Here is a 16135-nt window from a genome sequence, read left to right as displayed (position 1 = left end):
CCGAAGTCGCAGCAATGGGAAATAAATTAATAATAATAAACTTACAGTGAAATGGTGACAGTTTCATCCAAAAAGTAAATTATGACAGTGGTTCCCAACGAAACACAAATCATATCAAGAAGATTCGGTCTGGACTGTGTTGTGCAGCTTGCACGTGAGACCGACGTCTTCCTTGTAAGGACACGTTTTGTTTGAGGTATTAGCTCGAGCCACTCTCGATATGCCTAGTGAGCCAACATAACGAAAGTGTCAGTACTGCATTTTGCTTTTCTTGATTTGTTTGTTACGGTTTTAAATTCGAGACGAATCCGCTTTCGTACATTCCAGACCTTAACAGGCGAATCTGCGCTTTATTATTAACGAGTTTATCCTTCCCCTTTGATGCAGGGTTTTTCGAGATCACAGACGTGCAGGTACCACAAGTGACTGTCATCCCTGGTCACAAACAGAAATTAATCAATAAATAATTGACAAAACGAAACTGCGATTCCACATTAATGTTTTACAGTAAGCTATTGGTATTGCCGAAAACAAGCCTTTCTTTTCCACCTATTGAACCTATGCTCTATAAAGGATGCTTATCATTTACAGTGACTGAAATATTTTCTCTCTTAACATCCAAGATATTTTCGTTTCCACAGTCTCCTCTAGGTATAGATCACAGCGTTAATTATTTATCCCAACAGCCCTGCGACTATTTTACGCACGATTGTGTTGGGGTACTGGCTCAGCCGATAAACTGATGACCCAAGACTGCTTTTGAAAATTTCCGAACAATGTCGACCCGAAGCATAATGTTAAGGCTCATTGCTCTTAGAAGAAAACCTCTAGTGTCAGGAACATTTCTGTCGTTGTCCTGTCATCTCACAGTGACACACTTTAAGCTACCCGTGATTTTCCTCATTCAACGCGAATTCCGAAAAATGAGTTCTGTACATTAGTAAGAACGCTGCTACACTATCGAGTAGATATAGTTCACAGCCCCTAACCGAGTTGTTCGTAGGTCATTTACACATTCTCTGTGTATCAGGCAAGAGTGACTGGACATTATAACGTTTCTCGGTTGTGAAAATTGTGAAAATCAACCAAAACTTCAAAATGGTTTCCGTCTGTCTTTGTAATGTCCTTTACCAAACGGAATGCATTAAATAACGCCTGTTTTGACAGCAGCTACTAGCTAACATGTGATTACACTCATGGGTAATGATTTCAGAAATGTTGGGAAGCATTGTTGTGGTGGCCAGTTTGGAAACTCGGAATTTTTATAGGGACCTCATCTTATCCCGTGGGCAGTGAGTTTAGGATCATTTCAATCAAGATAATAAGCTGTCGTTTCTGAAATGTAGTATCAACTTTTTTTCCCATGGCTGTGCCCGCATATGTTTTTGTCTCACATTCTGAACACACTTCCTCCTCCCCTTCTGTTTGTCCATCTCTTCCTCCATCTATCTTTCCACCTCATCGTCCATCCTCTGTCTGTCTTCTCGTCCCCCTTTCTCTCTCTCTCTCTCCTCTTTGTCCATTTCCTCCACTCCCTCCCTCTGACCCAATTTGTCTCCTCCTTGCCTTTGACCATATCTTTCATCCTCTCTGTCTTTCCATCTCTGTCTCCCCCACTTCCTTTTCCACCTACCCCTACCCCTGTACAGCTTCCAACTGCCACATACATTTTCTCCACCCCCCCTCTCTGTCTCTCTCTCTGTCCGTTTCCTCTTCTCCCTCGCCATGTTCAACCCTTCTGGAGCCATGCTCATTGGCATGTGTACGTCCCGGAATACGTCCTGGAACACAGTTTAACAAAACAGGCCATACGAGTCCCACAATACACCCACATGCAGGTAAAGCTACAGATCAAGTGCTCGAAAATTATTTATTTGCCCTTGATGTACAGGGCAGCATGCAAAGCAGACCGAGACTCCCCCAACACAACTCTCGGGGCAGCTTATACATCAGGGCTCAGAAAACCGTTTGTTGTCCCTGACATTTAGGCATGTTGTTTTGGCGGGCTGATACTATTCCCACATACGCCTTTTGCGCAGGACAGCCCATATCCCAGAATCTGGGAAAACACATTTTTGCCCGTATCTTTGCTGCTAGGAGTCTATAGGCCGCACAGTGCTGATACTCGCGAGGCCGGCCACTTCTGTGCCAGTTTGGCTGAAATCGATCCGGAGGTTTGGGAAGAGATCCCAAACTTAAATGATGATGATAAGGTCCCATACTCCAAGGAGCGTAGGGGAAGAAATGCCAAACATAAATGATGATGTGCCATACTCCGAGGAGCGTAGGGGATGATGCGGGAGACCCGCACCGCTGTAATATGCAAGGACCTAGTGGAAGTGGTTTGCTGTTGCCTTCCTCCGACCGTAATGGGGATGAATAATGATGATGAAGACGACACAACACCCAGCGAGGCAGGAAAAATCCCTGACATCGCCGGGAATCAAACTCAGGACCCCGAGCGAGGGAAGCGAGAACGGTACCGCAAGACAACGAGCTGCAAACAAACACTTACATACTCTCTGCTTTATATATATATATATAACATGTATATATAACGTGTATATATAAATAAAATATGTAATAGTACTCATTAACTTGACATTGAACAGTCCTAGATTGTGGCTTACTCACGAGTTGTGAGCCGTGCGGAAGAGAAAATCGTGTCTGCTCCCATCTGTGGATTTCAAGTATTGAGTAGGTAAAAGTTGCGGAGATCGTGTGAGCCTGTGGGAAATGTGTAAATATAGATAGTCTCATTGTTAATGTGGTACTCGGGCAACGTTTGTAATGACACTTCTAAGGCCGAGGCCTGCTTCTGCTATTGCGCGGGTGGTCAGATCGGTAGATGCGCAGAGGTGCGAGGAACGGAGGTGGGGTGAGAGGCAGGTGGGCTGTGGTGAGCGAGCACGGCTCGGCCGGCTGGGTTCGCAGCTGGGCCGGCGTCCTGCGCTGGGGGCGCCGCCGACCGCGGCCGCCGGGCTGCGCCACTCGGCGTCCTTCTCGTGTCTGCCGAGGGGCGGCGTCGGCGCCGGCGCGGCCGCGGGGGCGGGCGTGGGAGGCCGCGGGCCGCACCGCGCGCGCACCGCCACGCTGCCGTCGGCCGCCGCCGCCGCAGACACGGACTACGGCTTCGTGACGCGCCGGGCGCCGCCGCTGCTCGAGGAGGAGGACGACGAGCCGCCCCCGGCCGCCGCCGCCGCCGCCGCGGTGCGCAAGAGCGCCAGCCTGCTGTCGCCGCCCGCCTGGTGGCGTCGCCACCGCAAGGAGCACCAACCGCCGCCCGACGCGCCCGCCGCCGCCTCCGCCTCCGCCTCGGGGGGCGGCGGCCGGCGCTGGCGCAGCCTGGGCGCGCTGATGCGCCTCCAGCAGCAGGCGCCCGCCCCCGCCGCCGCCGCCGCCCCCGCGGTGCCGCCGTCCCCGGCGCCGCCCGCCACCGCGCAGTCGCAGTCGCAGTCCTTCTACCTGCTGGACGACTTCCTGCGGCCGGCCCGCGGCGCCATGCGCCAGCACGCCTCCAACACCAGCTCCTCAGATTCGCTCGAGCTGTCGTCGCCCGTGCCGCCGCCCGTACCGCCCCCACCGCCCCCGCTGCGGCTGCTCGCGTGCCGCGACTGCTCCTGCCGCCGCTACGACACGGTACAGACGCCACTCGCCTCGCTACTAACATCGACCACAAACGCTCACTACTAACACGTCATCGCTGCGCGTCAACGCGATATCGATAAACTGAAATTAAAAGTCTGTAGCCGCCTTAAGAAGAAGTTCTCCTTCCACCAGTCTCGGTGTAATTATAGTTGTAGGTGGAGTGGTGAAACTACTGTAGACTATAGCAAGTAAGTGTAGACTATAGTAGATTCCCTTGGACCGATGGTCAGTTAAGATCGACATTGCGTTACCTGTACGCTAAGTGTGTTGCATACCTATCGGGCGTTGCCTCGTTTCCGTCGCTTTGTTTGCGTATACCCTCTAGAAGCTGGAAGCAGTTAACGTCTGTAAAGAGGGTCGCGTAAACTTCGGAATGTTTTTATTCTATATAATAAACCACCTGTCTGTTATTTAAAAATAAATACTACTTACAACGATATTTAAACTGTCGTTGTTTAATTCAGGTTTTATTCGAAAATTGTTGATTTGTAACGTGCCAAAGAGACATGTTGTACTAAAAACATAAAAAATATACACATTCATCATACAACGCTAGAAATCGCAATTTCTTAAAAATAATGTTTTAAGAAAACGCGAAACGAAAGCATATCAGCCATTGTTTTAGTTCTTCGCAGAGCTTATATAAAACATATTTTTGTGTCATCCTAAAGAACTTTTACACTTATAAATTGAAACTCCTGATTTTGATCAAGATGAACTTGAGTTCAAAATAACAATAATAATTACATATATTTATTTTATATTTGAGAACTTAATCTGTACTTGCTTCAAAAGTAATTGTTATGGTTTTACGTAAAAGACCTGAAGTTACTTGATCAACTAATTTTTGTTGCTCATAAAATGCAGTTTATATTTTGTAAGGACAAACAAACAAACAAAAAATGAGGAGCCATCGTCACCTCATAATTTGTTTCACACACAGTAAATTGTGTTTTTTTCCCTACCAATACTATCGGTAATGCTGACATCTAGTACGCCGTTTATGTTCTGTGCGAAAACTACCGGACCGTAGAGTTGATAGAGAGCATCTCCAGTTGAAGGTAAGTGTCGTGTAGCTACCAGACTGGTGTAAGCCTTTCTATTTGACTCCTCTTTTGGCGGATTGCCTTTCAGTATCGCTACTGACCCTCGTATACCACGAGGCTGCGTAGACTACATTGGAAAACAAACCGCCGTAGAAAATAATTGAGGCAATCGCCAGCGATCCAGCCGTGCATGTCCACGTATACAACCAGCAAAGCTGACCATTTGTCTATTTATTTATATATTTTTTCCTTTTCTAATTTTATGCCCGAGTATTGTGTTCAAAATACTGTTATCGAATCTTATTCACTATGAGGTAGTGCGATTTAACTAAATTAAAATTTCTTCTTATAAAAAAGTAATGTAATTAAATATAATCAGCGTCTTCTGCCACATCGATTCATGAAACAGGGGATGATCAAAGTAACTGTATATTTCCGCGTGAAGATACATTTGGGTCGTGGTAATGTCGGCCAACGAATGAAAATGTAAATATATAAACGAAGCTTTCCTCGTATGAACTTAAATATATTACCTATAATGGAAAGTGAATTAACATAGACGTCATTTTCTGCCAAATTAACTGACGTAACCAAATTAACTGTCGTAAACAAGAGTAACTGAAAAAGTGAAGCATCGTCTGCTATTGAAAAAGACTGTGGCATCTTCCGTCATTGGACTAAACCATATGTGGTTGTTAAAGTTTCTTTTTATCGTGAATTTAACTAAGACTCCTTATGTCTTCTTCTTTGGCAACGGAGGTGCGGTGATTTGTGTTAGATTAAATCTTCTTGATCGAGAGAAATATGTTTAAAATGAAGTGGAGGGAATGCAATGACAAAATATAAGGCAAATATAATTGAAATTAAAACTAGAACTTCTGTGTTGTCACCAAATTTACAGTACTGTGATATCATCCATGCACCTGTTAAGTTAAAGAATATTGTCCGGCAAAAAAAAAAAAAAAAAAAAAAAAAACTACGAAGATCTCTTTTTACTTTTTGAGTCTGCACGAATGGAGGCGGGCCAATAAATATCCTACTAAATTTTATTCTATATTTTCTTCTCTTTTTAAAAGAAGGAACGTCATGTATCCTGTCGCGTTTCTTTTGGTCGTAGAATTCGGTTCCTCATCACGAGTGAGAATATTAACAGATGTTATGCTTTCTGGAGTGTTTCAGCCTATCATTTCAAGTTTCTGTTTCATGAAATCCCACAACTCCCTCGAATTTTTATTCATGAAACCATGTTCGTCGCTGTCTACATGGCCACAGGTGACGCACCTGGGTCAGGTTGCTGGCTGAATTGCACGGAGTTTGAAATTTCTTGGGAGTTTCCTGTTTACTCTGCCTGCACTTGAGATAGCAGATGTGAACTGAGTCCCTTTTACTTTATGACTGATCAGTCTTTGTGCTTCCATTTTTGTTCGACCACGTTCCTTGTGTTGACTGCTACAAGATTCTTATACATGTCGTTAACCTCCGTAATCTGTTTGGCAGATATTCTCATACGGATACAGCTGTATTCCAATAACAAGCACTTTAAGTGATGCAGATCATTTGGGATGTGTCTGACATTGGTCGGCGGGGCGATGTTTGGCCCAGTGATCTCGTTGACCTCTAGACCACTGTGATAGCGCTTCAGCTAACTAGAGTAAATTAACTGTGTGATTTACGTTTCTGCAGAATGTCAAGTGGTAGGAGCCAACCGGCAGTCCACACTAGTTAGCTTGAGCGTCACGTGCTCACGATGTTGCCAGATTTATAATCACGTGGCCGCAACAGTGAATCTTCGTTCAGAGGAATAGGAATATCTTCAATAATAGTCAACAGTGTTATACGGCGCATAGTTTCACGCCAAGAAAACTTCGCAACAACCGAACCAGTAACGGTGCTATTCGTTTTTAACCAATAGGATTACGAAAAGTGGCCGGTCGCTGCTTTTTATTATTATTATTTGTTCGAATTAACCTCTGTTCTTCCACAGCTGCTGACTCGCAATCTCAATTTTTGACAAAATAGCTACAGCCTGTCTTACTTTTGCAGTTGTTTTTGATGGAGTTGTAGAGCTCTGATAGAGCCTGCAAAAATTAAAAGAAACGATCAGTGGGTAAACTTCGTTATTAATTGTGGATGCTTTGGCTGGTAAGACACGGGTCGTTTAGATATACGAAGACAGCTGATACATCCGATCAAGCTACTGAATAAGAGTTGAAAATTCAGTTTCATTAGTGTATCTGGCGACATGCTCTAGTGGTAGTGTAACATTAACAGTTACTTTTTCACGGGTTCCATACAAAAACTTAGCACTTAATATTGTTTCATCTGTGAGCGGCCAACTTCGCAGACGTTTTGGAAGAAATAACTGTAAGAGTAACAAGACGAATTGTATTCACTGGCTCGTTATGACACAGCTGCTTTTCCTCTAGAGATACGAGTATGCATGTGATGAAAGTGACAAGAAATTACATATTGATTCCGTATTTCTGGATTTCCGGAAGGCTTTTGACACTGTACCCTGCAAGCGGCTTGTAGTGAAATTGCATGCTTATGGAATATCGTCTCAGTTATATGACTGGATTCGTGGTTTCCTGGCAGAGATGTCACAGTTCGTATTAATTGACGGAAAGTCATCGAGTAAAACAGAAGTGATTTCTGGCGTTCCCCAAGGTAGTGTTATATGCTCTTTGCTGGTCATTATCTATACAAACGATTTGAGACACAATCTGGCAGCCGTCCTAGGTTGTTTGCAGATGACGCTGTCGTTTATCGACTAATAAAGTCATCAGAAGATCAAAACAAATTGAAAAACGATTTAGAAAAGATATATGTATTGTGCGAAAATTGGCAATTGATCCAAAACAACGAGAAGTGTGAAGTCATCCACATGACTGCTAAAAGCAATCCGTTAAACTTCGGTTACGCGATAAATTAGTTTAATCTAAAGGCCGTAAATTCAAGTAAATACCTAGGAATTACAATTACGAGCAACTTAAATTGGAAGGAACACATAGAAAATGTTGTGGGGATGGGTAACCAAAGACTACGTTTTATTGGCAGGAAGCTTAGAAAACGTAACATATCTACTAAGGAGACGCTACGTTTGTCCGTCCTCTTTTAGAATACTACTGCGCGGTGTGGGATCCTTACCATAGGACTGACGGAGTACATCGAAAAAGTTCAAAGAAGGGCGGCACGTTTTGTATGATCGCGAAATAGGGGAGAGGGTGTCACTGAAATGATACAGGATTTGGGATGGACATCATTAAATCAAAGGCGTTTTTCGTCGCGGCGGAATCTTCTCACGAAATTCCAATCACCAGCTTTTCTCCTCCGAATGCGAAAATATTTTGTTGGCACCGACCTACATAGGGAGAAACGACACCATGCTAACATAAGGGAAATCAGAGCTCGTAGAGAGGGATATAGGTGTTCATTCTTTCCGTGTGCTATACGAGATTGGAACAATAGAGAATTGTGAAAGTGGCACGATGAATCCTCTGCCAGGCACTTAAATGTGATTTGCAGAGCATCCATGTAAATGTAGATGTAAGATAACAGCTCCGCGTAACACTTCTCCGTCCTGGGAGAAGAGGACACGAAAACGTTTGCACTCCGTTTCCTGTGTAGCTCAAGTTATGTAAATTGTCCAAAACAGTGTCGCATCGTCTCCATATCTGCCAACGTACGCTTGTGTGGTCAAAGGTATCCCGACACCTATCAGGTGATATTAATATGGCATGTGTTCACCCTTCGCCCTTATGACGGCATGAACCATGCTGGGGATCCTTTCGATGAGGTGTCTCGATGTATGATGAGGAACAGCACCCCATTATTTCTTAGGAGCTGAAACCAGAGAACGTAGAAATATTGGACGCTGCTATGTAGAGCTACGACGACGCTGTGACTCATACCAAACGTGTTCTACTGGGTTTAGGTGGGGACGCTGGGCAGACCAATCCAGTTCAGGAATACTATTGACCACAAACCAGTGTCTCACACACGGTGCTTTATGACAGGGTCCATCACCATGCGGATGCAAACAATCATCGTCTCCGAACTGTTCGTCTACTGCACGCGGGACGCAATGCAGAAAAATGTGTTCATATCCTTCTGTATTCAGCGTTTTGCTAAGCAAAGTAAGGAGAGACATATCAACCACGAAAAACAGTCGCACCTTAACACAAACTCCTATGTACTTCATTAAATAAATGTCGTGTGACTAGGGCCTACCGTCGGGTAGACCATTCGCCGGGTACAAGTCTTCCGATTTGACGCCACTTCGGCGAGCTGCGCGTCGATGGGGAGGAAATGATGATGATTAAGACAACACAATACCCGGTCCCTGAGCGGAGAAACTCTCCGACCCAGCCGGGCCCTTAGGATTGACATTCTGTCGCGCTGACCATTCAGTTACCCGGGGCGGACATGTACTTCATTGTTGGCACTACACACGACGGCAGTTATCGGTGTGGTTGTTCCTTCGCATTTCCAATCAGACCACCAAGAGGCAGCTCTAGAAGGGTTGAAATGTCCTTGAGGGATTTGTTACTCAGGTGACTTCCAATAACTGGTACCCTTCGAAGTCTTGAGATTCCCTTGACTCACGTATTCTGGTGTTGCTTCTCTATTGATTACACAATATTCCTCGCCTCCTGTTCTATTGACGGGTCCATCTCTCGTGACATCTAAAGGTCAATTCCGCATTACATGAGGGTGTCCGGATACCTTTGATCACGTTGTGTATGTGGGCTTTCATTCAAGGGAAGCAGAAAGTGAAAGAATAAACCTGAAAATAACATTAATGCGAAATGAAAACGAAATAGCGTCCAAAATAAATGCTGTCTGAAGTGTACTTCTTTACACGCGAGTCAAATTAATAATAATCCAATACCGTGTTCCGATACCTCGTTCGTTGTTGCAAGCACGACCATGTGATCGACACGACCTGACTCATGGGTATAGGATATAAATTCCCTAAGTGAATCTGCGACCATGATGAATTTGTGTGTATAAAACCGCCTAAATGAAAATGAACCGTTTATTATTATCATCAGATGTGTTACTAAGTTACATAAGAATCAGTGGTAAAACTAGTTCAGCGTCAGATCAGATAAAACCTATGGCTTAGCGGGGCGACCGCTGCCTTTTCGGCTCAAACGTTTATCAAAATACAAATGCTAGCTGAGATTTAGCGCTGAGAAGTAAGCCACCCTCGTTTTGCAGGTGTAACTGTTGATAACCTTTGGGAACATTGAACGTTTGGTTCTGACAATGACCTTGACAAACATCCTAATTTACAGTGCTACACGTTCATGTAAATATGTTCTTGTTTTAATATTTGACATTCAAGATTGAATGAAACGAATAAACCACGAAACGAAACCAACAGAAATGATATGTCTATCAGCGCTTCTCTTTTGCACAGAAACTTGATAAGCGTATTTTAACCACAACATCCGTGTAAAACACAGCTTACAGCCGAGGTCGAGTGAAATGGGCAAAATATATGATGGGCAAAATACATGATGCGCGGGAGAGTATCACAATGTCCACAGCGCGACGCCCGCTGCAGCAGCACAGCGAGAGCGCTCTAGGAGCGAAGCTTGGAACTTCGACCTCACATTCTGCGACTGCCCGCCATCTACAGCGCAGGAGCAGTAGCTTCTCACAGCGCCCGCTAGGTGGCTCTGTGGTTGCTCCAGCTGCATATAGCTGAACTTCCTTTGTCAATTGCAGCGAGAAATATAGCTGACTGGCTATTGTACAAAACATTTAAGATTAGTGACATATACAGCGATCTTCAGTATGCTTTGTCTAATTGCAAGCATAGACTGCAAAATAAAGGACTCTTATCAGCAGAACCATTTACATAACTTATTTCATATAGTCAGTCTCATGCAGGGCCGTTTCTAGGTGTTTTGGGCCCTAGGTGACAACTGAAAAATGACGCGACCTCTTTTTTTTTTTTTAACTACCATTGGTAAACCAGATAGCGCCCCCCTCCACCATCACTCACATCCAACGGCACAACAATGCGAATCCCATTTAATACTTTTAATCATTAAACTAAGGTCACCAGCCGCCCTTATTTTCGGGGGCAGTCCTCAATTTTCGTGCTTAGTTCTCAATTCCTTTACAAGTGATTGAGGAAATCAAATGTCCTTACTTTCTTATTTTTTGTCCTCAGTTTTTGAAAGTTCCCAAAGTAATTGAAATAGGTGGAATGTGCTGAACATTTTAAACTAGGATCAGTTGAATACAGCGGTGTAATCTAATTTGGGATCAATTACTTATTTTACTTAATGGCAAGAAAATGAACTAATAAAGGCGTGGGACTACTCTCATAAAACACAACATCGACGTTATTAATATCTGTTTCATTGTCCAAATTACAAATGCTTCCACGGTTTCTTGTCCTAACTGTGCACGGAGCCTAGTGTCTACACACTTTAAAGCAGAAAATGTCCTTTCGCATGTTACTTGTGTAAATACAACCGTCAGCAAATTGCAATAAGCAGAATAGAGATAGAAGTGTGCACTAATTTTTAAATTGTACTGAGACAACAGCTTGCAAGCACAAGGTACGCAGTTTCTATAATTATGTCCTGTCGATGAAAGACTCATGACGCTCTCTTCCTGGTCATTACTTGCGCATATGTTAAATTTAAAAAAATGGCAGCTAATTTGTTTGATAATAGACAGTGTAGTTATTTTCTTGTGCTGCGAGTCTCAGACATTCAGAGGCAGACTTAGAGACAGACCCCAACTCATTTTTTATTGATGTGTACGATGAACTTCACTTTCCTTTTACTCCTTTTAGATAATGTTGGAAAAGAAGTACAAAGCATAGCTTGTCACCATGTGATCGATTACCATTGTAAATAGTAGTAGAACAAAAAACAACAACAGAACCACTGAATTCAAGTGACGCTTGACAAATTATCTGCAGAGACAAAAGCAAAAAAGGGACTGAGGGAGGTAGGATATCAAGTCGCAACACGATCGTAAGCCAGCCCACGTGCCCCGCACCAGTGCTCGACTGAGACGAATCAAGGTCAGGTTTGTTTCCTTTTCGTACGCAGCAGCGGCAACTTCAGTTTTGAGGTAGGCAGAGGCAATGTGTTCAAAAATGGCTCTGAGCACTATGGGACTCAACTGCTGAGGTCATTAGTGCCCTAGAACTTAGAACTACTTAAACCTAACTAACCTAAGTACATCACAAACATCCATGCCCGAGGCAGGATTCGAACCTGCGACCGTAGCGGTCTTGCGGTTTCAGACTGCAGCGCCTTTAACTGCACGGCCACTTCGGCCGGCAGGCAATGTGTCCATTTTCGTCAAAGTTAAGTCAAGGCTTATAAAGTAACTGTTCCGTATGGTTCTGAAAATAATTTCGGTGTTTTAATGTATCCTCTTTCTCATTTTCTCGCCTATTTGCTCAGTTTTTTCGGCTGTTTAATTTAAATTAATTTTCCCGCCCTTTACTTCCCCTGGAAAATTACGCCGTTCTGTACGACAGTGTAGTCTTCCCTAATGCTAGAAACGTCCCTGATAGCATGTAGAGCCTAACCTCCATGCTGAAGTGGTTTTGTGGCTGCTGGGAGCAGTAACAGTACCCAGTCCATTGCAACCACTTAAGGTAAGAAAATACCTTCGGAGTTGGTCTTTTACAAACTGTATGCGAAATATGAAACCAAAAGAACGACAGCCTTATGTAGGAAGCCACCTGAAACCCCGGTTATCTCACAAATGTAACATCGGCGGACAGAACTACCTCACGTCAGGTACGTGAAAAGAGGTCGCGACGTACGAAAAGCTTCCGAAGTCCCTACATTTGGATAAGAGCAGGTTAATCCCCAAAGCGTGCCGCTATGGTCAACGAGCTGTTAATAGCCAGAGAACAGAAATTTCGACCTATACTGATGTTCCTGAGTGGACATAACTGTATGAGTGGCTCTGTGAGTGGATTTAGTGGCATAATGGTTTGTTGTTGCAATACACGCCTGTATTTTTCTGGTACTTTCGCATGGAAGATAGTTTTCCATCCCAAAAAGGCTGTGTTGTCCAACGATACAGACAACGAGAAGCATTTTACTGAGTTCGACAAGAAAATAACAGGAATAGTTACCACTTGACGCTGACTTCTGGCCGCCTCTCCCTCCCAACATCTCTTAATAGCGACTCCGTCAGGCGAACAGCACACGAAATTGTAGCTTTAGCATTTCTGTGTTAATTTAGCTATTTTGTCTTTGAATAACAGATATTGAACCTTGACAAGAATAGTGACACAACTCAAAAATGTAATACTTGAGAAAAATCGACTTCAAGAAGTCTATAAAACTTATATTGAAATAGTTTAACTTTCAAATAACTATTTTTGGCAGTAAATTTCATTATATTCTATACAACAGTAGTATGGACATGAAGATCTGGTCACGTCGAAAGTGAGGTGTTATGAGGTATTCATTAAGTAGTTCTTTGAGTTGTGTCATTTCTCTTGCTTTTGTAAAAACTTTCTTGTTTTTGTTATCATCGGTCGTATAATACTTTTGCCACTTTTCTACCTCAGATAATTTGTATTTGTTTAAAATTACTGTAGTAAGACATTCGAATCTCGATCAGACAAAATCAGTCAAGTTACAATACAAAATGAAAAACAAGTTGAAATTGTTTTATCAGAAAAATACAAAATTATAATTTATGAAAATGATACAATTTAACAATGAACAACAATTAGCTATAATTTAAGGGCTGGCCGGTGTGGCCGATCGGTTCTATGCGCTTCAGTCTGGAACCGCGCCACCGCTACGGTCGCAGGTTCGAATCCTGCCTCGGGCATGGATGTGTGTGATGTCCTTCGGTTAGTTAAGTTTACAAAGTTCTAAGTTCTAGGGGACTGATGACCTCAGATGTTAAGTCCCATAGTGCTCAGAGCCATTTGAACCACTTATAATTTAAGGAACACAGTTTACGAAGACACAGTATCATAAATGGGTTTATGGGATGCAGGAATACATTTCAGAGGGGGAAGGGACTCAACATGAGCTTTCTTTGTAGCAAAAAAGTCCATTTTATTCTTGTAAGCTGCAACGCACAGCATTTCAGAGATGTTGAGTTGTTTTGTCCTGGTACTGTTGACGGTGATGTGCGCATATTCCTTTTGCTCGTATATGGTTTTCACAAAAGGAATGCCTGGGTCACTCTTTTGTACTTTTGAGTTCTTTCATGTCATTTTATTCGATCATTTCATTGTTTGATGTTTTGTTATAGTTTGATTCTATTTTCTGTGAGAGTGCTTTGAAGTCCACAAAATCCTGGTAACCAAAATCTGTTACGTTATACGCTCTTTTTCTAGCAGAAGAGCAGCGTGGTCTTCCAGATTCAGCTCTCGTAAAATGTCATTCCCAGGACGTCTGCTATACTTTGTTCGTCCAACAAAGACGACTATTCTGCCTCTGTCTGCTTGTACTGCCGAGTATTTGAGTCATTACTCAAATGACGTAAGAAATCTTTTTTATTATTTATTGGTACTGTTGCTAGAGCCTAACAAGCAGGAATCAGAGAGTCACTACGACCTTACTGGGGAGCGGTTAACAACCATAAAAGAGCAGAACGGGAAACAAATTACTGAAACTGTTGTAGTGACCAATTTTCTATAGGACGTGGTAGTCAAAACCAATCCGTATCTGATAATCAACTATTGTTTATTGTCTATTGCTTTGGCCAGTAATTGATGATAATCAAAGAACTTGAAAGATTTCAAATGATATATCCGCACATGGAGGTCTTTTTATCCCCATAATCCATATAAGACGAGCTGCAGAGCAGAGAGCAAATACGCGGCATGAAAGAAGACGATTGTGTAAACAATGCAAATACATAAATCCAACAACTTATCAGGAAGTTTTCAGCACAATACAGTGTACTTTGGAATTCCTGAGAAATTGTTATAAGTGATATTTTCCATTGATTTCATTTATTTATTCCGCACATAATTGTAAGAATTATCCCTATAGTAGGAATGAACTTCGTTCGTAGAGTTACGCGAGGTAATCTGCGCTCATCGATTGAATACTCTAGGAAAAATTGCTCTGGAGAAATCATAGCAAACCTTCACCCACAGTTGGTTATGAAACGAACACATTCGTCTTGCAGCGCTTCGTCTGCAAGTAGGCAACAAACCTTGCACAAAACGCTTCACAGAAAAAACCGTGTTACCACTTCCGTGAGGCGTGTAGGCCAACTGACTTCGTAGCGTCACAAATGAACCGACGGAAAAACTATTTATGCAACTGCCTGTTCTCCGTAATAACGGGCAGCCTGAATGTTACGTTGTATATTGGTATTTTATGCTACTTTTATTTACCTGATGTTTAATTTAACATAACGCAACGCGTTTCGAACATGTTCTGTCCATCTTCAGACGTTTATTCATAGAGTAAATTGTTACTTAAAAATAAATTGTCTTAAACTGTATTAACATTTGTTTACTATTAGTTGCTGGTGGGGCTGGATATTTGGAGTGAGGTCCCGGCGGAGGTTCGAGTCCTCCCTCGGGCGTGGGTGTGTGTTTGTCCTCAGGATAATTTAGGTTACGTAGTGTGTAAGCTTAGGGACTGATGACCTTAGCAGTTGAGTCCCATAAGATTTCACACACACACATTTTGATATTTGGAGTGAGAGGGAAGGGCAGTGATTGGCTAGAAGGTGATGTCCAGTGATGTTTTTTTGTTTATTTGGAGCTGTGTCTCGTTGTTTATTACAATTGACACCACGGCAGCTTTTGTGGGATGCAGGTAGTTTTGCGCCAGGTATTATGTTGCGGAAGTCGTGTGATACACGTTTCTGGATCTCAGTTGTGCGCTTACGATACTGGCGTCCCAAAGCATCTTATTTCATCCTTGGTATAATGGCGGACATGTTGTGTAACTTTGCTCTTTGTACTATTTACTTTTGACATAATTCACTGCAGAAATTTTTCTATGTACCTGTAGACGCTGGTACAGTTAATACAATATGGCGGCCTTGTAGCGTGGATGAGTGTCGATTATCGCATTTTACAGCGATATTCACGATAACTGACAATGCGGCGATCGTTTGTTTCGCGTCATTTGCCTGGGAACTGGCTTAAGACTACTGAAGGACTTTCAGTTTTCGAATTCGGTTATCCCATTAAGAACTCCATATTTTGTTGTCTAAATAAAAATTTCCGTTTCTTCCATAATATCCGTTCTTTTACATTTTCCTGTTTGTTGGAAAATTTCGAGGTTGTCTTCGATTTTCAAAGGGTGGCTGTATCTTTAATTTTAGTGTTAATACCCAAACAGCCCCTCCAGCAGTGAACAGTAAGCAAAAAGTTCTATGTCAACATAATTTAGGACAGTTTATTTTTAAGTAATTTTCTGTATGCATAAACGCCTGAAGATGGGCAGAACATGCTC

General features: G+C 42.9%; 1 protein-coding gene across 1 annotated transcript in view; it reads left to right on the top strand.

The window, feature by feature from the left end:
* The first annotated feature begins 3413 nt into the window (after positions 1 to 3413).
* LOC124796282 (dual specificity tyrosine-phosphorylation-regulated kinase 4) overlaps positions 3414 to 16135 on the top strand; it is a 427864-nt gene continuing 415142 nt past the window's right edge. Inside the window, exon 1 of the mRNA XM_047260399.1 lies at positions 3414 to 3639. Coding sequence (XP_047116355.1) covers positions 3502 to 3639 — 138 coding nt within the window. The 5' untranslated portion in view covers positions 3414 to 3501. The remainder of the gene's footprint in view (positions 3640 to 16135) is intronic.

Source organism: Schistocerca piceifrons, chromosome 4, assembly GCF_021461385.2.
Source record: "Schistocerca piceifrons isolate TAMUIC-IGC-003096 chromosome 4, iqSchPice1.1, whole genome shotgun sequence".
NCBI classification, from domain to species: Eukaryota; Metazoa; Arthropoda; class Insecta; order Orthoptera; family Acrididae; genus Schistocerca; species Schistocerca piceifrons.
Note: the sequence above shows the minus strand (reverse complement) of the source record. Positions and strands in the feature narration are given on the sequence as shown.